Source organism: Garra rufa, chromosome 3 (genome assembly GCF_049309525.1).
Source record: "Garra rufa chromosome 3, GarRuf1.0, whole genome shotgun sequence".
Classification (NCBI taxonomy): Eukaryota; Metazoa; Chordata; class Actinopteri; order Cypriniformes; family Cyprinidae; genus Garra; species Garra rufa.
The window spans coordinates 62,980,485-63,006,685 of record NC_133363.1 but is presented as its reverse complement, the minus strand read 5'-3'; the positions used below and the strand labels follow the sequence as shown (position 1 = coordinate 63,006,685).

Genomic DNA, 26,201 nt, shown 5'->3' with positions numbered 1-26,201 from the left:
TCCTGCAGAAAAACCTCAAGACATAATGTTTGACGGTGGGGATGGTGTTCTTGGGGTCATAGGCAGCATTCCTCCTCCTCCAAAAACAGTGAGTTAAGTTGATGCCAAAGAGCTCGATTTTGGTCTCATCTGACCACAACACTTTCACCCAGTTCTCCTCTGAATTATTCAGATGTTCATGGGCAAACTTCAGATGGGCCTGTACATGTGCTTTCTTGTGCGGGGGACCTTTTGGGCACTGCAGGATTTCAGTTCTTCACAGCGTTGTGTGTTACCAATTGTTTTCTTGGTGACTATGGTCCCAGCTGACTTGAGATCATTGACAAGATCCTCCCATGTTCTGGGCTGATTCCACACTGTTCTCATGATCATTGAAACTCCACAAGGTGAGCTCTTGCATGGAGATCCAGACTGAGGGAGACTGACAGTTATTTTGTGTTTCTTGCATTTGCGATTAATGGCACCAACTGTTGTCATTATTGTGTAGGTCTAAAGTCTTGTCCCTGACATCCTTGGACAGCTCTTTGGTCTTGGCCATGGTGGAGAGTTTGGAATCTGATTGATTGATTCCTTCTGTGGACCGGTGTCCTTTATACAGGTAAAAAGCTTTCTTTAAGAGCTTTCTTTTTTCCAATCTCAGCTCAGTACCTGTATAAAAAACACCTGGGAGCCAGAAATGTTGATGACTGATAGGGGATCAAATTCTTATTTCAGTCATTAAAATGCAAAGATTATAGACTGATTACTTCTTTGTCAGTGGGCAAACTTACAAAATCAGCAAGGGATCAATTTTTAATGTTTTTCCTTTTTAATGTTTTTCCTCATTAAAATATGTATATCATGTATATCATCAGAAGTTCTCATATGGCATGTTGATTAGTAGAAAAAAGATGATTAGTATAATTAGTATAATAAAAAAGAGAGATCAAATTATATTTTAAAAGCAGAATTTGTAACTCCAGTGAATGAATTTTACTGTGTTATATAAGTTGAGAAAGAGATCAACGTCACCTGTGTACTTATTAAAATATTGTGGATGCTGTTTGCACCTGTGAATTCTATAATTAGTGTGTTGTTGCTGTTTTTTTGTGAGAGATGTAGAGAGAGAAAAGGAAAAACGTGAATGAGGAAGAAAAATGAAAGGGTTTTTGTTTTAGAGAGATAATAAGCAAATGATGTGACACTGAATGACAGATGAGAGCAGATATACTATTCACACAGTTTGAAGCTACAGACACAAACGTCAGACTCAGGACAGAAACAGAAAAAAACAGGACAGAAACAGAAAAAAAGAAAATCTGCATTTATTTTTCTTTCCTGTTCAGAAATGGACAGAACTCTAAATGTCATTCTTCTCATTGGTAAGTATGTTTGTGGTTTTATTTATGGTTTCTAGTTTCATTAGGTTTGAACCTTTTATGAAAAGCATTAAAGCCTCTCTTTCACAGCTCTCTGCTCCGTATCTGAATGTGTTCAGCGTCAGTATCACTTTATAAATGAGAAGAAGACCTGGACTGAAGCTCAGAGATACTGCAGAGAGAAATACACAGATCTGGCCACCGTTGACAACATGAACGACATGAACGAGCTGAACAAGAGTGTGAATGATGGAAGTGTTAAAGAGATCTGGATTGGGCTGCAGAAGACGGATCGTAATGAATGGCAGTGGTCTTCAGGTGAACCTGCGCTCTATCTGAACTGGGAACCTGGACAACCTGAAAACACGTACTGTGTTATGATGCTCAAAGGAACATGGCATGATTTGCCATGTGGTGATAATCGGTATTTCATCTGCAACAACAGTGAGTGCAGCCATTTTAAATTAATTTATAGAAATTCAAAAACCATTTATTTATTGATGTGGGTATATATTTTTATTGCACTACTAACCTCTATTTTAATTTGATTGTAAACATAGAAGTGACTGTTTATTTTGTATATAGCAGTGATTAGAGGTGTACAGTTTGTTATTTTTAGCCTTAAGTATATCAATACAAACCTGCACTACTTTTAATTTTGTCCATGATAGACCATTAAAACAATTAATTTAGAAATTCATAATCTACAGTCCGATTAATTGTTTATATGGCTTAGTTAACCAGCATACTACAGTGGATATCCAATATTTGGCGTTTCTCTCATATGGCTCTTTGTGAGTTAAGTATTTATAATGGATGAATAGAGAGTGATTTAAAATCATCACAATGTTCCCCAATGTTATTTCATGATAGATCTTTAAAATATTCCTGGAAATATTGTGAACATTCAATATATTATTAGTTGTACAAGCAGCTCAAGTCTTTTAATGAAACATGTTTCTGATGTTTTCACCACTGTTCCCATTCACATACTAACCATACAGCAGAATAATGAACAAACTAATTCATGATCCCCCCCACCCCCCACCAATTGTTTTTCTTAAAGCGAACACAGGACTCGTCTTTGTCAATCAGACGATGAGTTGGAGAGACGCTCAGAGTTACTGCAGACAGAATCACACTGATCTGGTCAGTGTGAGGAACCAGGATGAGAATCAACAGGTTGAGAAGATCATTAGTGACAGACAGTTATCTGAATCTGATGTCTGGATCGGTCTGTTCAGAGACTCATGGCAGTGGTCAGATCAGAGTGATTCTTCATTCACTTTCTGGAAATCTGGTGAACCTAATAATCATGGAGGTCATGAAAACTGTACAGCAGTCAGTCAGGATGTTCAGGGACAATGGATTGACAGCTCTTGCAACAACCAAAATTCTTTTTTGTGTTATGAAGGTGAGTAGATCCTAACAAAACACACAATCGATCCATCTAGTTCTAGTTCTTTTATTTATGATGCACATTTATAAATAGTTACAGGACTGATCAGCACTGTATAAGGTCACATTATCAAAACAGGAAAATAGCAGTCTGATGGGAAACCAGGAGGTTTGTAACTACCACTTAAATACCACTTTCAAGACCCAGAAAAGTATAAAAGACATCGTCAAAATAGTCCATCTGCCATCAGTGGTTCAATTTTACAAAGCTATGAGAATACTTTTTGTACCCAAAGAAAACAAAAATAATGATTTTTTTTTAACAATTTGTCTCCTCCGCGTCACCATACCGCTGTTTTGGCCATTTACAGCTGTGTCACGCAGATATACTGTTTTCATTTGAATCAAAGCATACATAAATATAGAAAATGTATCCGTGTGTTGTGGCTGACATAAAACAGCGTACACTGTTTGTGTCCAGGGGCTCTTCGGTGATGCGGAAAAAACTAATTGTTGAATAAAGTTTTTTTTTGTCTTTGGGTACAAAAAGTATTCTCATAGCTTCGTAAAATTATAGTTGAACCACTGAAGGCAGATGGACTATTTTGACGACGTCTTTCATACTTTTCTGTGCCTTGACAGTGGTATTTACCTGGCAGTCAATGGGACAGTTACAAACCTCCCGGTTTTCCTCCAAAATATCTTAAATTGTGTTCCGAAGATGAATGAAGCTTTTACAGGTTTGGAACGACGTAGGGGTAAGTGATTAATGACAACATTTTTAATTTGGGTCGAGCAACCCTTTAATAGTTTCAGTCAAAGATTGTAAGTAAATGGGATCAAAAGACTCCCATGAAGCTAATGGCTGATTTTATCAGTGAAAAAGCTCAAGGAGGATTTAGTATGCAATTGAAAGATGGATTTAAGACAGCATTTATAACTGAAAACAAAACCTTAGGCTTATGTTGATTGTTTAACATTAAACAATGGAGAAATTGGCAATCTTTGCTGTAATCTTAAAAATAAAGGATCCAAAAGAGGGTTTTCACAGCGATGTCATAGAAGAAACTTTCAGTGAACTGTTCTTAAAATAACCACTTTTTCTTAGTGTGAAGAACATTTTGACCATTTAACGAACCATTTTCCACTAAAGAACCTTTGAAAAGTAAAAAAAAAAAAAAAGATTCCATAAATGGCTCTGTCACGGATGCATGTATAGATGAGTGCATCACGAAGTTGAAATGAACGTAAAGTTTTTAATAAGTTTCCACAGGACGGGTAATTCACAGGCAGAAGACAGGAACACACATACACATAAAGTAACGTTAAAGCCAGACAACGAGACAAAGAACACACACAAACTTATAAAAGGACACTAATTACAAAAACAGCTGAAGATAAACTGACAAAAGGAACAAGAACTCCAAATATGGGCAAATGGAACAAACCAAAACAGACAGAATGACAGAGGTGTTATAGGTTCTTTGTTCACTGCATGGTTAAGATTAAGGTTAGTAAGACTTAAAAACTCAAGAGAGTTAGAAGGGGAGCAAACATGAACATTATCACCAACTTATCTTCGAAAATCACGTTAAATGTCTGACATGACAAATTCATCCACACTGTTTGTTCTGCATGTTGTTTTTGATCAGTCTCTCTCTAGTTTCTGCTTGTGGTTTGTTTTGTTTCCAGATAAACTGATTGTGATCAGAGAGAATCTGACGTGGTCTGAAGCTCTGAGATACTGCAGACAGAATCAAATGGATCTGGTCTCGGTTCATTCAGAAGAGATTCAGCGTCGTGTGATGAACGTGGTTAAACAGGCGTCTACTGCGGCGGTGTGGTTGGGTTTACGTCACTCCTGCACTGTGGGCATCTGGTTCTGGGTGAGTGGAGAGACCGTGTGCTATCAGAACTGGGCTCCAGGGAACGGCACATCAGAGGAGGACTGTGAACATGCAGTGAGATCTGGAGCAGTTCAGTCTGGAGGAAATCAGCGCTGGATCAGCCATCGTGAACATGACAAACTCAACTTCATCTGCAGCAGATATTAAGAGTGAAAAGATACACATACCTTTCACGTAAGAAAACAAATGCTTGTTTTCACATCCTTAAACTTCATTTTGATTCAGCAGGAAGTCATACCTGATAGGGGGTTAAAAAGGCAGAAACATTTTGCTTAGATGTTTGTTAATATAGTTCAAATGTATTCTTCAGTGAACTGTTCATAAATTTTTTCTATTTACAAATTCTTTCAACATGTTTTTGTGTGTGATTTGCTTTACCATTTACTAACTTAACTGAATGTTGTGGGAAGTCAAAGGGCATCATATACTCACCATCACATATCCATTTATACTGGTTTCTATTTTATCCTTAAATAATTAATTGTAACTGAAGAGTATGATATGAGGTTTATTAAATTTAAGGATCTCTGGTGTTGTTTTTGTCTACTCCTCTCTCTTATATAGAGTTTCATGTATTAATCATGTCTTTAAATTAGAAATTACTGGTTAAATGTGAATCAATGAGCAACAACATTATATGCATCAGCTAAATTTTACTTAAATTCTTAAATTAGTAAAGATTGAGTATAAAATATTGAGTCGTTTTGTGCTACACATTAAAGAAACCTCTTTTTCCCATAATCATAATGATTGTTCATTTATAAAGTCCAACATGGTCATAATCAGTGGTGGCTGGTGGCAAATTTTGTCGGTGGGCCACCACATCCAGCAAATTTAGCATACATCCTGATATAATTTATGCCAGTATAACAAAAGGAAAAGTATTAAGAAATAAAATATTTTAAATATATTTATTTTTTTTTAAACAAATTGAAGATTGAGGATAACTGTCACAAAACTATATTTTCCAAACTCTTTTCAAGAAAAAAATAAAATTTAGTTTTTAATTTTAATAATAATAATTTAAAATTAATGTATCCAGTGCAACAGTGCAATATGTGAAAAAAAAAATAGCAATAAATGTTACATTTGTTTAGACAATAGATTACTTTTTGAACTTCTGTTTCTACTTTTCAGATAAAAGAGTGGTTTCAGTTTAATTATGTTGCAGGCTCATTTATTGGTAATAAATATTTGGTGATAAATAATATTGATAATAATAAATCATGAACAAGTTTTGGGCTTGTTGTTTAAGTTATGGTTGCTTATTTGCTGGACTTAAAGGTTACGCCATCCAGTTTGGTAAAACCCCAACAATAAAAACCCTTATAACCTATGCAAGGCCTTTTAAACAAAGATCTTCAAATATGAGGGCTCTCTGGTACTCTTGTTACTATTGGGCCATGTGCATATGAATGCCTCCAAGCCTCTTATAGAACCATTGTTCCATCCTCTGTCAAATTTGTTTCATGTTTATTTGAACCACTCTTTGAACTTCTTTCTTTGTGTGAAGGGTGTAAGAAAAAGTATCATTAAGCAGAATGAGAAAGATATTTATTGCCAAGTATGATTGCAAGTAATTTGTATTAGTGAGAGAAAGATTGCATACTACACATGTGCACATACAAAGAAAGATAAAGAACAAAAGAACTGTTACTACACACTTAATACAGTTGAATGTCTACAAAAGACAGCTTTCGAAGATGCAGACCTTGAGCTCATCACCAAACACCAATGACCTGTTTCAACAGTACACTGCACATAGTACTACCCCTTAATAATAAATAAATAAATACGTATCTTGAACAAGACAACAGAAAAGGGTCAAGGGAAAAGAAGACATTTTATTAACTGCAGATTCCAGGTAGTGAAGTGACAATTAACCATGAGGAATTTAGACTTGTTCCCTTTCTTTTTATCAGGATTCATACTGTTCTGAGACTTGTGATGAAGCATTTTCATACTCCCTCTTATTATTTTTTATTATTATTACACACGCAAACATGTAATGTTTAATAAAACACACAGGTTTGTTTCTGTGAATTTTGGGGACTTCCCATAGACATCTACTGATGTTTTACTGTACAAACCATATTTGCTAAATAGAGAGAGCTGGAGGTTGCCGCTTGGTTGTGACTCTGATCTGTGCTGCTATCCATGTCTCTACTATCCGATGTGGGACGAGCAGGTCATGTGATGCTGGTTTCGGGAAACCAACTGGTCATGGCTGGGGTGTTGTAGCCAATGGAGATGATATTGCTGAAAATTAAGTGTCCCCAACTTAGCAAGCAAGAGGCGAGAGCAGCAGTGACAGAAATGGAGAAAAAAAAATTGAAAACAAAAAACAAAAACAGACTCAGTTGGGGGGCCAGTTCTCCTCCGGCTAGACTATTTCCAGACTCAGGAAAGATTAAAATCAAATGTCACACCCAGGTGCACTGCATAAATATTAAAACAATGCAGATGCTCTCTTTGCCTATGATTTCCATAATTAAAACATTGAGTGTGTTGTTTGCCGTTGTCTTTTATTTGCATATATTATTACATTGTGTGAATAGCGCTCAATAGATACTGTGCTAATGGAGACACAGAATGTGTTCAAATTTTGTAAAAAAATAAAATAAAATATATATATTGATTAGTTTGGGATGGAGAAATATGCTGCTGGTCACTGAAAGGATTGAAGCTGAAAGAACATGGAGAACAAAAATGCAAATGTTGAGGTCGATTTTTCCTGTGAAGCCGTTGAAATGCAATACTTCATTATGGTGCCAGCCCTGATCCAGTCTCTACCACATGCAAATGAACTTCCAAAGAATTAACAGCAACAAGGACAAACACACACACACAAAGGAAAAACATGTGGAAAAAAAATGAAAAGGGCTTTTGTTTTAGAGTAATAAACAAATGATGTGACACTGAATGACGAACAAGAGCAGATATAATATTCCCACAGTTTGAAGCTGAAACATCAGACTCAGGACAGAAACACACAACCATAACAGTAAGAGCAACTTACATGTTCATTGTTTAACTAGAATTAGACTTTTCAGATGTTGATATTGTCTTAATGATTCTGTATAAGTCATTTATGTTCCTGTTATGATTATTATTTAATTCATCACTGAAATCATGCGTTATACCGAAACTAATCAGTGAATATGTAAAATCTCCATTTATTTATCTTTCCTGTTCAGCAATGGAAGAAAATCTATATTTCATTTTTCTTCTCATTGGTAAGTGTGTTTGTGGTTTTATTTTTGGTTTCTAGTTTTGTTAGGTTTGATCCTGTTATAAAAAATGCATTAAGCAAAGCCTCTCTTTCACAGCTCTCTGCTCCGTATCTGAATGTGTTCTGCGTCAGTATCACTTTATAAATGAGTGGAAGACCTGGACTGAAGCTCAGAGATACTGCAGAGAGAAATACATAGATCTGGCCACCGTTGACAACATGAACGACATGAACGAGCTGAAGAAGAGTGTGAATGATGGAAGTGTTCGGTTTGTCTGGATTGGGCTGCAGAAGACGGGTCGTGATGAATGGCAGTGGTCTTCAGGTGAACCTGCGCTCGATCTGAAGTGGAAACCTGGACAACCTGAAGGCAGAGATATTTGTGGTATGATGGAAAATGGAGAATGGGGGGATTTACCATGTACTGATAACCGGCATTTCATCTGCAACAACAGTGAGTGCAACTATTTAAATTTGAATAAAAAAAAAACATTAATTTTTAGATGTGCAAATACCAAATCTTAATGCAAAACTAACCACTATTTTATATTGATTGTGAATACAGAAGTGGCTGTATATTTGTCACACTTTCAGTGTTGATACAATTTCTGTACACACGCACTATAAAAGACTTTATCTTTTAAAGTAATTTGTCACAACGGGAACCTGCAATTAAAGTGAGAGAGAAAGTAAACAGGAAAAAAAAGAAAGAAACTGATATGGATATATAGCAGTAAAAGATACAGTTTGTGATTTTAGCCTTCATTATCTCAATAAAAATCTGTAAAAGATTAATTTTACTTTTACATGAACTCAAGTCTAGGTCATAATAGTCCATTAAAACAATTCATTTAGATACTATTGTTAACTATTACAAATATGTTAAATTAATAATACACAGTCCAAGTGAAATAGTTAGCTAGCATATTTAGCTGCAGTGTGATGTCTTCATCTGTCTGATGTTTCTTTCTTCTGGCTCTTTGTGCCTGAGTTAAGTATTAATAATGAATAAATAGAAAAGGCTTTCAAATCACCACTATGCTCCTCATTGTAACTTCATATCTGTAAGATGATCCTGGGAATATTGTGAACTTTTAATATATCACCAGCAATACAAGTAACTTGAGTATTTGAATGAAGTGTTTCTGATGTTTCCACCACTGCTGTTTAAATACTAACCATAAAGCAGTGCAAGAATAATGAACAAACTGCTGCATGATTTTTTGTCCAATTGTTTTTCTTAAAGCAAACACAGGACTCGTCTTTGTCAATCTGATGAAAAACTGGACAGATGCTCAGAGTTACTGCAGACAGAATCACATTGATCTGGTCAGTGTGAGGAACCAGAATGAGAATCAACAGGTTCAGAAGATCATTAGTGATAGACAGTTAACTGAACACAAGCATGTCTGGATCGGTCTGTTCAGAGTCAGAGACTCATGGCAGTGGTCAGATCAGAGTGACTCCTCATTCAGATACTGGAAGTCTGGTGAACCTAATAATTATGGACGAGGTGAAGACTGTACAGCTGTTGAACTGAACGCTCAGGGACAATGGCATGACAACTCCTGCAACAACAAATATCCTTTTGTGTGTCATGAAGGTGAGTAGATCCTCACAAAACACACACAATCCATCCATCACCTCCAGATCTCTTAAAGTTCACACTACATGTCTGACATGACAAATTCATCCACAGTGTTTGTTCTGTATTTTGTTTTTAATCAGTTTCTGCTTTTTTTTTTTTTTTTTTTTTTTTGGTGTCCAGATCCTGAATTGATTCTGATCAGAGAGAATCTGACGTGGTCTGAAGCTCTGAGATACTGCAGACAGAATCATGTGGATCTGGTCTCGGTTCATTCAGAAGAGATTCAGCATCGTGTGATGAACGCGGTTAAACGGGCGTCTACTGCGGCGGTGTGGTTGGGTTTACGTCACTCCTGCACTGTGGGCATCTGGTTCTGGGTGAGTGGAGAGACCGTGTGCTATCAGAACTGGGCTCCAGGGAACGGCACATCAGAGGAGGACTGTGAACATGCAGTGAGATCTGGAGCAGTTCAGTCTGGAGGAGATCAGCGCTGGATCAGCCATCGTGAACATGACAAACTCAACTTCATCTGCAGCAGAAATTAAGAGTAAAGATACACAGACCTTTCAAAACAACAGATGCTTCTGTGCTCTGTTACTTTACTTCTTTGTACTTTATCTTCATGTTTATTTATCTCTTAAGCAGTCAATTGTACCTGAATGTAGTGATTGCCACTTTTGAAACAAGGGTTTATTTAAACACATAAATTAGCATCTGACTTGACTTAGTGTGATCTTGACTTGGCATGAAACAAACAGACACTCACCAAACAGCAGGATACAACTTCATAATAAAAGGACATGAAAACATGAACATGAAAACCCAAGACAAAACAACTGCTTTTGCTTCATTAAGGCTTTGAAACGTGATTAATTTTGCCAAGCAGCCCATTCATTTGATTCACAGTTACAAAAAGCTTGTTTCTTCCATCACTACCTGAGGGTTAACCCTCCTGTTATCCTTGGGGTCAATTTGACCCCATTCAATGTTTAACGTATGTACATATATAATTGACTTTTTTTTTTTTTTTTTGCTTCAGATTGAATGACTTTTCCTAATTTAATGGGGAAAACTTGGTAAACATAAAATTAACATGATATTATTTTGTCAATGCCCTGTACACATTTTGTCACATCGGTGTTCTTTGGGGTCAATTTGACCCCAGGTTCTTTTAGCTGTATAAAACATAAGAAATATAATTTTTTTTACACACATTTGTTTTGGGTGATATTGAGGTCACTATAACATGCTAGGATTTTAAAATATACACTATAATTTTATATGTTAAGTATAATAAAAATAAAATAAAAAACTAACACAGCCATACCTGTAGTATTGCGAGAACCACTGTCAGTTGAATTGCTCTCTCAATCGAAAATGGCCTCTACGCAAAGGTTTTCTGTCAGTGAGATTTTGTCACAGGTGTTTTACAGTGAAAGTTGGGGGGTGTTTCAGAGTGTTGTTAAGTAGTCAACAAAGACATCAATTACCTGACACTAACCTTTTAGCAAAAAAAATATCATATTCTAGAGGTTTTAAATTTAAATTTATGTGCCCCAGTGAAAATCTGCTGTGCCCCAGTAAAATCTCAAGTTTGCGTTATAATTTACTTTGATAATCCCGAAAAAAAGACATTAAACTATATGCAACAACTGAATTGATGCTTCTAAAAGCAACGAAGACTATGCACGCAGATAGGCTATTCTTTCCCGTGCGCGTCTGTGTATTTAACGGCAACGCGCACGTCGTGCAGCCTTTTGCGCAGAAGTACTTGGTTACACAAGTTTGTATAGGTAATTATGTTGTAAATGCAGTTGTCAAGCAGTTTGTGATGCATTTTGGAAACAGGAGATGAGCGCCTGATCTAATGCGCCACCTGGCCCGTTCTCGAAGACTTACTTTTAGTCATTATTTGGGTAGCACACATATTCTGAATGCCTTCAGCAGAATTCAAATTAGCCATTTTAATCTAGATTAAAAAAAATAATCTATGCCCACCCCTAATATATATATATATATATATATATATATATATATATATATATATATATATATCAGTCATTCTTGAAAGGTGGGACAAAAGAGGGTGCAAAATTGAAAAAAATAAAACTTTGTACTCAGACAAAGGAAACTACATTTATGTATCTTATATGTACTAAGCTACTGAGCTATGCTTTGATACAACCTCCCAACTTTTCTCCTTTTTTTAAAAAAATGTCTTTTTTAACTTGGAATGTGTAATATAATTTCAACTTTATCTTTAACAGCTTTCTAGATGTTTTTAACATTTCAAAACACATTCTCATGTTAGTAGACAGATTACACTTTTACATGTGACCAACAATTCCACAACAAATATAAAATATCATAATGAAATATCATCAAAATATTCATCTGACGGAGGTGACAGAACTGACGGAGTTGACACATCTGACGGTGTTGACCAAAACCTGAATTTGTAGTCATTTTAACTATCAAATACATTGAATCAATTAATTACTGTATTAAAACAACCACAACAAACAGTGAGTATGTTATTGTTTATAAAGCTTCTATTCAAGAGTCACATTTAAGTATTTTGATATATTATTGGAACACAAAATCTTACGGTGGTGACATCTGACGGTGTTGACAAATTTGCCATTTCTTTCACAAAACAAATGGAGTTCATGTAGTAGACATTTTGTTTTTTTTCTGTTGATGCTAGAGGCTAATGGAACCTGCTTCAGGAGAATAAAATGGTTTAAAGATTTCAAATAATTTTCTCAGAAATTGGATGTTTGGTGTTGACATATCATAGTTGTGACACACGAAATATTAACATTACAATTAAAATATTCTAAAACTATAAAACTTAGCAGAGCCTGTGTGACATTGATGTACTCTGCAGAAGAGGACTGTGGCAAGGGGGTCCTTTCAGAGTGATAGCCCCTGATATTCCCTGATTTTATTACATTTTAAGTAATGTCTGACGGTGTTGACAAAAAGTGAGGACACACCTTCGAAACCTTATTAAACACACATGTCTGACTGAAAAACAACCTTGCTTTACTATGACATATTATTAAGTGTTGCCTTTGATAAAACGAGGTCTTTTTCATCATTAAAATTTTTTTTAATCCATTTTATAGCATATGAATGAATAAACCCTTCTCTGTGGACACACAGTTTTAGATGTAGTGAGAAGACAATAAGTGTCATAGATTTCACATAATAATGAGCAAATGAAATTGAAGGGGATAATTGTGTTAAATACATTCTATTATTAATCCCCATAGCATTTACAATTGAAAATATGTTTTATTTTTAAAACTAATAGCAGTTATAATTGGTGGACATGTTTTGTCCCATGTCTCAAGAATGACTGATATATATATATATATATATATATATACTTCTGCTATGTAGTGCTTATTTGTTAAGTTCATTGTATTTAATTCAGTCTTATTCATAACTGTGTCCCAATTCAGAGGCTACATCCTTCAAAATTCACAAAAGTCAAAGTGTGCGTTGTTAATTGAGACGTCTATGACAGTCAAACAAAATCCCCCAGACATCATTTATTGTAGCTTGGTTAAAACATGATCAGACAAAGATTGAATGACAGCAGTATAAAAACTCTTGAACGTGAAAGTGTTGTTCCATCAATTGATTGTTTTATTGCTTTGGTCTTTCTGTATATTCTAACTGAACAGTCAGCTCCTTACTCCTCAAAATTACATTTTAGAGCGAGTTTTGACTCGCACCATTTTTATTTATTTTTTACTTTTCGCATGGCTGGGTGTTTGAGTAAGTTATAACACAATACTTACAATTAAATGTGAAATATCCACTTGTTCTTTCCTTCACAGTCAGAGGAAGAACTACTTATTTGTGCACATTTAAAAGAGCCTTGAAATGGGAAAGCCTTTGTTGATAATTTTTGAATGAAGCCTTTAAAGGATGCAGCATCTGAACTTTGATATGTTTGAATTATGATTCAAAGCATGTTGGACTTTATAATGTAATGATCATTTTGATATTGGGAAACAGACAAAATATGAGATAGCTGGGGTCCGTTCTTCGTACCTCGCTAACTAAATTAGCTGGATTTGTTTGTTGACGATTTTGCGTGATCTTGAATCGTTCGGTTCTTCGACGCTCATCCGGCATTTGCTGTCATAGCAACAGATGCGTAAGCGTTAACCTGCTCTGGAGAAAGCTTACTTTATGTAAACAGGATTAGATCGCGGCCACTCAGTTATGTCCGCTTCATTTACGAAAGCAACAGTGTAATTTTCCCAATTTTTTTGTACTATTATATTACAAGTCAAAGATGACCGCGCATATATGTGAAATAGGGTATTTTATTAAAAAAAAAAAAAAAAAAAATGCAGTCTGTCGTTTGAAAAGTGCATATGTCACTTAAACATAGTTTGTGTAACACTGTTTTCCATAAATAAATATTATCAATGCAGTATTTGATTCTCTTATTGATTTCTTACAGATACATACAGGTCATTTTCTAAAAAAAGGGAAATGTACTATTAATTATTCTATTTCATATATTTTATTATTTCAGATTTAATTTATATTTTACAGTAGTAATAGTAAATTACTTTGTGTAATCAAGATGATAGACCAAGGCTATAGAAAATATTTTTCTATTCCAGGTACATTGAATTCTGATAATGTATGTCATGCAATCATGACCTATGTCTGTAACTATAGCTCGGTTGTCCCCAGGCTTCCCTTATGTGATTGGTACCATAGACTGCACACATTGCCATCAAGGTCCCCCCAGGCCACAATGAAGGGGATTTTGTCAATCGAAAAGGGGGTTCACAGTATAAATGTGCAGGGGAGTAATACTAATATTTTAGATGGTACTATAATGAAAAGGAGTGTGTTCACATATAATGAAATCTCTTAGATGGTGTGTGACTCAAGCTAAATGGCCCGGATCAGTGCATGACTCAAGAATTTTCAGAGAGTCAGGGTTATGCACATTATTTGAGTCAGAAATACATAGAAGTACAAATTCAGGCCAAATTATGCATGCACTTACAGGTACTTCCTCCAAACCACAGTCATCAGACAGGGTTGCTTCACTGTCCTGTGCAATGGAAACATTTATTTTTATTATTATTATTATTATTATTATTATTATTATTATTATTATTATTATTTAGACCAATAGGATGTTACACATCCCTTTGTATCCCTGCCGGGTGTGACGAGGGGGTGCAGGACCACCACCTGTCTTTTTTTGCTCTGCCCTTTTCTTGGTTACTGTTATAAACAAAGAAACAGATTATTTCAGAGTCTCTTTTCAAAAGACTTAACCCTCCTGTTACCCTAAAATCCGCTAACACCTTTTTCCCACTGAGGTCAATTTAAATTTAAATTTAATTTAAAAAAGGTCTAGCAACGCACCTGCCCTGAAGAGGCTTCATAGCTGCATCCATGTTTGCACGTCTCATTTGATGAAGTTGAAGACTCGTTCTCGCCCTACAGTGCAATTCGACTAGGTATACGTCATCCGCGCTGAAATATCAAGGTGAAAGTCATCATAGTTTACGTAGTTTAGACCCAGCTCCCAACCCAACTTTGAGAATAGATTAACGGCAATATTTTTTTTTTATCGCTTGATAAGAGTCTCAAGTTAACGCAGCACGTTAACGCCGATAACGGCCCACCACTAATATATATATATATATATATATATATATATATATATATATATATATATATAATTTTTCATACTTTTGTTCCAAATTCCAGCTAAACACAATTTTTCTAGACATAGAAAATTTCACTTTTATGCCTAAACAATAGCAGAAAAAGATGTTATTATTTTAGTTTGGAACAAACCAAATAAACTAGAAACACAGGGGGAAAACACTAGGAGAAACAGAATAATACAGGACACAACACTGACATTCAGATGGTGATTGCTGTTTGTAATGATGTAATGATGTGTATTCCATGTTTCCTGTATATACACTTATTCTTGAGACATGGGGCAAAACATGTCCAGAAATAGTAACTGCAATTAGGTTTTAAAAAATAAAAAAGTTTAATGATGAATTTGTATTTATTTTTTTATTTTTATTTTTTTTTTATCAAAAGAATATGTATCGTTGTGGTAAAATATCGACAAGATTGCAATATAACAGACGATCCCACCCTATTACCTGGGAACTAGAAATTTACCCACAAAGGGAGCACACAGTTCTGGTCCTTGAACAGAACCATGCAAACGGTACCCAGGCACACAACAATGTTCTAATGTTCCTCTTTTACACGTTCTGGGTGGATATATCACTGGATAAATCATACTAAAGGCGTGGAGACTAATAAACAACCATTCCCGCTATTGGTTAGCCCACACTTTTCCACTGTATGACACTTTGTAATAACGTTCAGTTGTAAGTCTTTTATAAGTGATTAGTTAATTATGAAATAATCATTCAGAAAACATTCACAAATTATTAATAAGTGATATGCTAACAATTTGTGTATGTTTTGTAAATTCATTTACAAGTCAACTGCAAGTTAACTTACAAGTAATTAGTAAATGATAAACTAATTATTATACAAAACACTATGTTCATAAATTATTAATAAGTGATATGCTAACGATGTACCAATCTGTCGTAAATTATCTTTAAAATAGCATATCATGAAATAATCAAACAGATCCATAGTAAATTGTTAAAAATGACTAGTTAACCCCTTAACTGCCACCCCCCCCCCCCCATTTTTATTTTCAACTTAAATAGTTGTAATTCATGAACACTTTGGAATACAGATGTAAGGTAGGTCTCTTTTTTAGAGAAAACAATCAGCAGATTATTGCAGAAGCGGAATTAAAAAAAAAAAAAAAGTATTAACTAAATACAGAAGTTTACATTTACTGTAAAGGAAATACACTGTGCAATTTTTATTATATTTTATATAAAATCATATTTTAAATAACTGCTTTTATCCTAAATTTGATATCAACTTGAAGCCTTACATCTAAATAAGTTATTCCAAATTTGAAGTTGATATGAAAAAATATGAGGTTCTTGTGAAAGTTTGTTTAGGGTGTTATAAAATAGCCTTATATAATTCATACACTACATGGTGCAAAGGGCATAAGTGCAGAAGTACACAGTGAATAAGTGCAGAGTGTATAGTGCGTTATTTGGGGCGCAGCTCATGTTTGCCAGAGAAGACATCTTTACCCTCACCATCAGTCAGCTCTTATATTGCAGTACACACTACAAAGTATTCAAAAGCTGGTGTGTAAATGCATAAATAAATAATTTACAAATCTTTCTGCATCCCCTAATCTAGTGTAAACAATTCATCATTTGTAAATGTGTTACACATCATTTGTAGATCTTTCTAACATGTTGCAATGATCTTGTGTATACAAGGCATTTACAACACCTTCTGCATCCCCGAATCTAAAGTGTAAGCGTAAATGTTTTACAACTGATAAATAAAAATGTAAATGATTGATATTGTATTTATTTTTAAGTGACAAATAATATATTAACTAGTAACATATTAACCACTTACTAAGGATCTGTTTGATTTTTTAAGATAACGTACGACAGATTTGTAAATCGTTAGCATATTACTTAATTATCTGTAAACGTATAATAATGTTTTGTAAATTATTAGTTAATCATAATCTACAAAACAGATAACAATACTAACATATCACTTATTAATCATTTATGAATGCATAATCATGTTTTGTAAATGATTAGTTCATCATTAACTAATTACTTGTTAAGTACTTGTAAATTAATTAGCAAAACAAATTGTTAGAATATCACTTATTAAACATTTATGAATGTTTTGCAGTCACACAGGTTGTCTCATCCTCTGAACTGTGGTCAGGCCGCGGCTGTGTTAAACTGAGAGATGTTTGTGTCAGGCAGTTGTGACTCTCATCTGCAGAAATGAAGGAACAATCTTGGGAGAAACCAGACTCAGTCAGGGGGCCAGATTTCCTCTGGATAAACTCAGGAAAGATTGAAATCAAAAATCACACACAGGTGCACTGCATAAATAATGAAATAATGTGGATGTTCCCTGTGCTTATGGTTTCCATAACTGAAACATTGAGTGTGTTGTTGGTGTTGTCTTGTATTTGCATATATCATTACATTGTGTGCATAGCTCTCACGACACATATAATGTGACAATGGAGACACAGAATGTGTTTAAATATTTGTGACAATAATGTTTAGTTTGGGACGCAGAAATATGCTGTTGGTCACTGACTGGATCGAAGCTGACATTATGACACATTCATGCATAAAGCCCTTTGGTGCCGACCATGCAACGGTCTCTACCACATGCAAATTAACTTCCAAAGAATTAACAGCAAAAAGGCCTGACACAAGAAAAGGCCTTTTGTTTTAGAGAAATAAACAAATGTTGTGACGCTGAATGACGGATGAGAGCAGATATAATATTCCCACTGTTTGAAGCTGCAGACAGAAACATCAGACTCAGGACAGACACGCAATCTCTGAAGTAAGAACAACTCACATGTTTATTCTTTAACTAGAATTAGACTTCTGACATTTGATATTGTCTTAATGATTGCATATAATGCATTTATGTTCCTGTTATGTCATTATCACTGAAATCATGAGTTACACTTAACTAAACAGTAAAGATGTAAAATCTGCATTTATTTATCTTTCCTGTTCAGAAATGGATGAAACGCAACATTTCATTCTTCTTCTCATTGGTGAGTGTGTTTGTGGTTTTATTTATGGTTTCTAGCTCCATTAGGTTTGATTTTGCTATGAAAAGCATTAAAGCAAAGCCTCTCTTTCACAGCTCTCTGCTCCGTATCTGAATGTGTTCAGCGTCAGTATCACTTTATAAATGAGATCAAGAACTGGACTGAAGCTCAGAGATACTGCAGAGAGAAATACACAGATCTGGCCACCGTTGACAACATGAACGACATGAACGAGCTGAACAAGAGTGTGAATGATGGAAGTGTTGAGTTTGTCTGGATTGGGCTGCAGAAGACGGGTCGTGATCAATGGCAGTGGTCTTCAGGTGAACCTGCGCTCTATCTGAACTGGGCTACTGGACAACCAGAAGGCAGAGATGATTGTGGTATGATGACAAATGGGACATTTCATGATTTGCCATGTGGTGGTAACCAGCATTTCATCTGCAATAACAGTGAGTGCTGCCATTTAAAATTAATTCATAGAAATTCAACAACCATTAATTTACAGATACATTAATGCAGTAATAACCCTTATTTTTCTTTCACTGTGAATATAGAAATTATTGTGTATTTGTCACACTTTCGATGTTAATACAATTTATATAAGCAAAAAAAAAAAAAAAAAAAAAAAAAAATATTGAAGAGAGAGAGATTGATATGGATCTAGTTGTAAATCACAACAATAATCATTTTATCACTCTCAGAAATAATGGTACAAAAGCTGTCACTGGGTACATTTACACTTAATAAAAAAATCCATATAGCAGTGACTATACTGTAGAGGTACAGTAATACAGTTTGTTATTTCAGTGTTCAGTATCTCGGTACAAACCTGTATTGCTTAAATGTACTTTTACATGTGATAACAGATAAATTGAGATACTTTTTAGTTAATAGCTTTAGGACACTAACAAAAATCATGTATGACATTTAACTGTGTTCTTATTATTAATACGGACTGTTTTTAAGATGTTTGTGTTAAGTTAACCCCTTCCGCTCTGCTGCATATTTGGGATTTTTTTTACTGATTTTGGCATACCTGAATTTAAAACAGCGCCCTACTCACATACATTGGAGTAAATTGATAAAAATGGTCTCATTTTACAGAGAAAAAAAAAATCTAAATTTTAACACATGGGTGGAATAATAAATTTTTTTATTGTATTTTTTCATAATTTTATGATAGACACAAATTAAATATATATATATATATATTTTAAAGTTTTTGTTTGAACGTCTGTCATTTGAAATCTGTTTGGTCTATGATGCTGCAGAACGTTTCTTTTGATTCCACTATGTGGCAGTAAAATGGAGAAAAAATAATTTAAAAAGTTAGAGAAGTTAATTGAAAGAGAGGCTAAATGTCCTCTAGGGGTCTCCATTCTGCAAGATAAGGCACACAGGAATTGAAAAGTATCCTATTTCCACATACATAGGGCTAAATAGATGGAAATGGTCTCATTTTTCACAAAACACCTTACAATTTAACACATGGGTGGTATAAGTCATAATTATTATTGCATTTGTTCATAATTCAGTTTTCCAACTCTTATTGACCGAGATGCGAGCTCGCTAGGGTGCGTGTCCCATTTCCTTGTGCCCTCCTTCCTTGTGTTTGCGAAGGCAAAACTCGACAACGGATTGGCCTAGGAGTTTGATCAGATAGGGATCTTTTCAGACATGTGACACATAACTTGATGATGTAATCGTCCGTCAATGCAAAGTGTTAAGGCAAAACTAGTAGAAACCGTTCACTGCAGGAAATACAACAATGAAAGACATCATTTTATTCAGTCACTAATTAAAGCTGAGCATAAAGATTTTTCTATAACAGGTATACTAAAGGAAAAAGCTATATATGATACTATTATTACGTTTATTAAATAAACGAAATTAAGTAAAATAATTTAGTTTAGCATTATTTTTTTTTTCTCTTGAATTCCAATACATCTAAAATTTGACCAAATTTAGACCTTTTTTGTGTAATTTTATGCACCATAAATGTAAAAATGATGGGATGCACAAGAAAGCTGAAGTTCTTACCTTTCAAATGATACCATTTTTGCTTCGCAACGTATCAATATTTTACAATCACTTAGATGATGCAGTTTTGGGGGTGCAGAGCTGAAGAGCTTAATGTAAAAAAAAAAAAAAAAAAAAAAAAAGAAATATATATATATATATATATATATATATTGTTCAGGCCCTACAAGTTTTGAAACATTAGGTTTATTATATTTAGTATATAATTTAGTGAAATCAGCATTTTATCTCACAGAGGCCATCAAGACATGGGTTATGAATCTTTATTTCTAAATGTGTTATTGATTTATCATCCTTATTGGTAAGTAAGATTGGATATGTCAGGCCGCTCACTTGCTTTTTTTTTTCTGGCGCGGTCTCAAAATGAGACATTGCCCCTCCTCCCTTAGCAACCTCAGTCCAATAAAATGATTTGCTAAATGTCAAGAACTTTTATGGCAATAGTTTACTAAATTCTTTGCAGTCATTGACTGTTAACTTTTCAGGAGATATGGCACTCAAACCTCAAATGGCCCACTTTACCTGAAATCACCCTACATGAATGCAAGTCTAATTCTTGATTGTCCATTAAAACAATTCATTTATTAAATATTTATTTATAAATTAGCAATCTACAGCTCAAGTGGGTGTTCCTATGGATTAGCATATTAGCTGCAGTCTAACATTGTCCTCTGTTTGATGTTTCTCTCATCCGTCTCTTTGTAAGTCAAATATTCTGGATCAACAGAGGATGCTTTAAGATCATCACAATGTCCCCCAATGTTATGATAAATCTTTAAAATAATCCTGAACATAAACATTCAGTTTAATTCCTCAGTTGTAAAAGCAGCTCAAGTCTTTGAATAGCGTGTTTCTGTACATATCCAAACCATACAGCAGTGTGAAAATAATGAACACACTAATTAATGAATCTAATCCCTATTTGTTTTTCTTAAAGCGAACACAGAACTTGTCTTTGTCAATCAGATGATGAATTGGACAGATGCTCAGAGTCACTGCAGACAGAATCACTTTGATCTGGTCAGTGTGAGAAACCAGAATGAGAATCAACAGGTTCAGCAGTTCATTAGTGATAAACAGTTATCTGGATCATGGATCTGGATCGGTCTGTTCAGAGTCAGAGACTCATGGCAGTGGTCAGATCAGAGTAACTCCTCATTCAGATACTGGAACACTGGTGAACCTAATAATTATGGACAAGGTGAAGACTGTACAGTGATACAACTGAACACTCAGGGACACTGGCTTGACACCTCTTGCAACAACCAATATCCTTCTGTGTGTCATGAAGGTGAGTAGTTCCTCACAAAACACACACACACACACACACACACACACACACACACACACACACACACACACACACACACACACACACAATCCATCTATCTAGTTCTAGTTATTTTATTTATAAAAGCACATTTAAATACTGTCACAGGACTGACCAAAGTGCTGTGCAAGGTCCCAAACAGTAAATAACGCGTACAAAAACATCATCTTTTCAAAGCTATCTAACGTAAGCCAACTGTCAAAAATAACACAACGGTTCCTAATACACTTTTGATTAAAAACTGAGAGGGCTTCCAGGGTAGATTTATTAAACTCGAAATTGATATGGTTTATACCTTAAAAAAAATAAATAAAATAAAATAAAAAAAAAGACTGTAGTTGATAGCAGCTTGAAAAAAAAAAGAAAAAAAAACCTACAAAAATAAGTTGTTAGTTACTTAAAACAGACATGTCTGAGGAAGGCTTCCTGTGCAAAGGAGGTCAATTGCAGGCATGCAGGAACAGAACAATTAATAAACATTAGGAACATAAGGAAAACAAAGCAGAGCCAGAATCAAATTAAAATGTATAATGCCGAGGGTGTGTTAAATCATGATAATAGTTTCAGTTAGAGATTGTAACGCAATGGAATCAAAAGACTCCTGTGTAGCTAATGGCTGATTTAATCAGTGAAAAAGCTCAAGAGGTTTTCACATAGTGCATTAGAAGGATTTAGTATGTAATTGATTTAAGACAGAATTATTTACTGAAGACAAAACCTTAGGCTTCACGGTTTAAAATAAACTAGAAAAATAAGCAGTCTTTGCAGACTTGTTAGCAGTCTGGTAGGCCAGAAGACTAATCTTATAAAACTCATATAAAGTTGTCTTAATGCGTGCATTTCAGAAGGTAATCATACTTAGGTTTCAGTTTAAAACTTTTAAAGGAGCAGTCACATTTAAAATGTACAACCATGCATTATTTAGCAGCTCAATATGTTGGTTGACATTCAGGTTAGGAAGTTTTTTTTTTATTATTATTATTTTTTTTTAACTAAGTTTTAATTTGAGAGTAGATCTGTTTGGCCCATCGTCCTGCAAAAACGTTTCTTTTGATTTCACTAGGTGCCAGTAAACAGGGATTTTCTTTTTCTTTTTTGTTATTAGGATTTATTTGATTAAGTTATTGAGATTTATTTGAATGGAGGCAATATGCCCTTTAGGTGTCTCTATTTTGCAATATAAGGTATACCTGAATTCAAAAGTGTCCCATTCCCACATACATTGTGCTAATGGATAAAAATGGTCTCATTTTACACAAAACATTTTTAATTTTAACTAAAGGGTGGAATAATTCATAAGTAATATTGTATTTGTTTACAATCCAACTGCACTGAGGGGCGTTGCGCATTTTGAGTTTCGAGTGAGCTCCTCCCGCGTGTTTGGAAAGGCACAAATCAACAACCCTGGTGAAAAAACCAGCTAAAACCAGCCTAGGCTGGTTGACTGGTTTTAGCTGGTCAACCAGCCTGGTTTTAGCTGGTCATAGCTGGGAGGCAGGCTGGTTTTAGAGGGGTTTTGGCCATTTTTCCAGGCTGGGAAACCACCAGCTAAAACCAGCCATTTCCAGCTTAAACCAGCTAAGACCAGCCAACCAGCCTAGGCTGGTTTTAGCTGTTTTTTTCAGCAGGGAACGGATTGGTCTAGGAGTTTGATGGACATCTCTTTGGACAGATTTGATTGGGAGCTTTTCAGGCATGTGACACCCATCAATACAAACTTGTTAAGGCAAAACTAGTAGAAAAACCGCACCATTCAACTTCATCGCACACACTGATCGGAACATCTGTAATATTTTGTAATGCCGTGTAGCCGTACAAGCTCACTGAAAATGAGCATAGTCTCATTTTAAATATAACAACCTAATCTAAGTGCTGCTATAAAGTTTTCAGAAAACTTTTAGAAGTAATCAGAGCAGGAATGTGACATAAATGTTTATTTGTTTACAGAAGTTATTGCTTCTATCATTGTGGGGATACTTTTGACTATAATTATCTGTAATGTATTATATCGATTAAATATACTACATAGTCACAATTTGGGGAATGAGAGAATTTGATATGACTTATCTATGTTTGATAAGTTTGAGCCATCTGAATATGAATATTATTACGTTGATCTTCATGGAGGGTGGCTTGTTTGTGGGGGTCATATTCAGACCTTATTATCTTACGTTATGTAACATAAATGCTAAAATGATGCATGTATCGTAAAAGTTTAGATTGTAAGCCTTTAAAAGATACTATATAATGTCTTTATTTGTACTCCGACACATGTAATAAAAAACAGACACGCGCGAGCAATGGTGCAATATTCCTATTCCTGTACTGACATTACGAGCTTAAGGGTCCACAGAATGGGAGTTAGAAGGGCGGCAAACATGATTATTAAAATCACCAACTAATATAAAACGGTCATAATCTTTAGTGATATAACCCACTAAATTCAAACATAATCTCCATCACTTCCAGATCTCTTAAAGTTCACGCTACCTGTCTGACATGACAAATTCATCCACAGTGTTTGCTCTGCATGTTGTTTTTGATCAGTCTCTGTCTAGTTTCTGCTTGTGGTTTGTTTTGTTTCCAGATAAACTGATTGTGATCAAAGAGAATCTGACGTGGTCTGAAGCTCTGAGATACTGCAGACAGAATCATGTGGATCTGGTCTCGGTCCATTCAGAAGAGATTCAGCGTGAAGTGATGAATGTGGTTAAACGGGCGTCTACTGCGGCGGTGTGGTTGGGTTTACGTCACTCCTGCACTGTGGGCATCTGGTTCTGGGTGAGTGGAGAGACCGTGTGCTATCAGAACTGGGCTCCAGGGAACGGCACATCAGAGGAGGACTGTGAACATGCAGTGAGATCTGGAGCAGTTCAGTCTGGAGGAGATCAGCGCTGGATCAGCCGTCCTGAACACCACAAACTCAACTTCATCTGCAGCAGATATTAGGAGTGAAAGGATACAAAGAGCTTTCATGTAAGAAAACAAATGCTTGTTTTCACATCCTTAAACTTCATTTTCATTAATCACTTCGTAAAGTAATACATTTAACAATTTCAGTCTCAGCACGCAGTCATACCTGGTGAGGGTTAAAAAAAGCTGAAACGTTTTGCTCAGATGTTATAGTTCAAAATATATTCTTTAGTGAACTATTCACCTATTTTATTTTTGTTTACAAATTATATCAACATGTTTTTGTGTGTGATTTGCTTAGTCATTTACTATCTTAATTGAATTTTGTGGAAAGTCAAAGGACATCTTATACTCACCATTAGATGTACATTTATATTGGTTTCTATTTCATCATGAAATAATTAATTGTAACTGAAGAGTATGGTATGAGGTTTATTAACTTCCTAATTTGTGTTAAAAGGTTGTTTTGGCTACTTCTCTCTCTTATATGGAGCTTCATGTATTAATCATGTCTTTAGATTAGAAATGACTGGTTGAATGTGAATCAATGTGCAACATTATGTGCCTCAGCTAAATTAAATGTTTATTCTTAAATGAGTGAAGATTGGGTATAAAATATCTACAGTCATTTTGTACTAAACATTAAAGAACTTGTCAACAACAGCAGCTCAAATAAACTCACGTACAACCAGCAATCTTATCTCTGACTGCTTCCCACATTCAGAATGACTGTTCATTTATAAAATCCAACATGGTCCTAATTCAAATTAAGGCCAAACTATACTTCAGTTTTAAACATGCGCAAGGGTCTGCGTCACCCAAATAGTGCACTCATACTGTCATATACAATTCAGTTTTTGTAACGTTGCACATGCGCAGTGACTGTGTTTTGCACTAATCAATTTTTCCACAAGGTGGCAGCACTGGCCAGGGCCATTCACAGTAGAAATCAAAACTAAAGAGATGGAACATCTACAACAACAAAATAGTGAAGACTGCAAAAACAACAGACACTTACATTCGCAAGCACTTGTGTGGGGGGATTATAAAATAACCTTAGAATAAAAGAGTACAAAGACATTTTTATCAGCCATCACTTCTAGAGAAAAACACATCAGATGCTGGACCAAGATGGACCTTTCTAGAGTGCATGTGTCGACAGTACACTTTGTTTAACTGTTAACATCTGTGTAACGAGGACGCTGAGGCTGAGTTAGAATCCATGTACGGTAGTTTATTGAAGACAGTTTCCACAAACGGGTTAGAAAAGGCAGTTGGTTTGTGCTGGTCATGGTCAAGGACCAGCATAAACCAACAAAGGACCAGTTTAAACCAGTATCAAAACCTTCTTAACAAGCATATGCTGTTTTTTTTCAACAGGGAAGTCTCTTGAGCAAGACATTGTTTAGCAAAGCAGTGACTGTAGCCACAATAATCTAACCTTTATGGTCTATGTTGCAAGAAATATGCTAATTTTAAAGGACTTATTAAAGGAATGAGGAAAAATAACCATTTTATGAAACAGGTTTACTCAAATAAATGACATGCATTCTCCCACAGCTTTCTTCTTTTTTTTTTTTTTTTTTTTTTGAACTTGGGAAAAAGGTCAAGGGAACAGAAGATCTTCATTAATTCCAGGTAGTGGAGTGACAACTGACCAACGGGAAACTCAGACTTATGCTCTTTCTTTTTATG

At 35.0% G+C, this 26,201-nt stretch overlaps 3 protein-coding genes across 3 annotated transcripts; all 3 read left to right on the top strand.

Annotated features, from left to right (window-relative positions):
* The first annotated feature begins 1,327 nt into the window (after window positions 1-1,327).
* LOC141332494 (C-type mannose receptor 2-like) lies at window positions 1,328-4,810 on the top strand. Its single transcript, XM_073837632.1, has 4 exons — window positions 1,328-1,361; window positions 1,449-1,802; window positions 2,425-2,772; window positions 4,449-4,810. The coding sequence occupies exons 1-4, from the start codon at window positions 1,328-1,330 to the stop codon at window positions 4,808-4,810; spliced, it is 1,098 nt and encodes a 365-aa protein (XP_073693733.1).
* A 3,052-nt stretch (window positions 4,811-7,862) lies between these two features.
* LOC141331716 (C-type mannose receptor 2-like) lies at window positions 7,863-10,028 on the top strand. Its single transcript, XM_073836750.1, has 4 exons — window positions 7,863-7,899; window positions 7,993-8,349; window positions 9,142-9,498; window positions 9,664-10,028. Exons 1-4 carry the CDS (start codon window positions 7,863-7,865, stop codon window positions 10,026-10,028), a joined length of 1,116 nt encoding a protein of 371 aa, XP_073692851.1.
* Window positions 10,029-18,186: 8,158 nt separating this feature from the next.
* LOC141332403 (C-type mannose receptor 2-like) lies at window positions 18,187-24,542 on the top strand. The gene is made up of 4 exons (XM_073837542.1): window positions 18,187-18,223; window positions 18,316-18,672; window positions 21,201-21,554; window positions 24,181-24,542. The coding sequence occupies exons 1-4, from the start codon at window positions 18,187-18,189 to the stop codon at window positions 24,540-24,542; spliced, it is 1,110 nt and encodes a 369-aa protein (XP_073693643.1).
* The last annotated feature ends 1,659 nt before the right edge of the window (window positions 24,543-26,201 follow it).

Excerpts from the sequence above, each read along its gene's own strand:
- LOC141332494 (XM_073837632.1), top strand. The coding sequence starts at position 1,328 with ATGGACAGAACTCTAAATGTCATTCTTCTCATTG. Across the intron at positions 1,803-2,424 it reads GTATTTCATCTGCAACAACA|CGAACACAGGACTCGTCTTT; the intron begins GTGAGTGCAGCC and ends TTTTTCTTAAAG. Across the intron at positions 2,773-4,448 it reads TTCTTTTTTGTGTTATGAAG|ATAAACTGATTGTGATCAGA; the intron begins GTGAGTAGATCC and ends TTTTGTTTCCAG.
- LOC141331716 (XM_073836750.1), top strand. The coding sequence starts at position 7,863 with ATGGAAGAAAATCTATATTTCATTTTTCTTCTCATTG. Across the intron at positions 7,900-7,992 it reads TTTCATTTTTCTTCTCATTG|CTCTCTGCTCCGTATCTGAA; the intron begins GTAAGTGTGTTT and ends TCTCTTTCACAG. Across the intron at positions 9,499-9,663 it reads TCCTTTTGTGTGTCATGAAG|ATCCTGAATTGATTCTGATC; the intron begins GTGAGTAGATCC and ends TTTGGTGTCCAG.
- LOC141332403 (XM_073837542.1), top strand. The coding sequence starts at position 18,187 with ATGGATGAAACGCAACATTTCATTCTTCTTCTCATTG. Across the intron at positions 18,224-18,315 it reads TTTCATTCTTCTTCTCATTG|CTCTCTGCTCCGTATCTGAA; the intron begins GTGAGTGTGTTT and ends TCTCTTTCACAG. Across the intron at positions 21,555-24,180 it reads TCCTTCTGTGTGTCATGAAG|ATAAACTGATTGTGATCAAA; the intron begins GTGAGTAGTTCC and ends TTTTGTTTCCAG.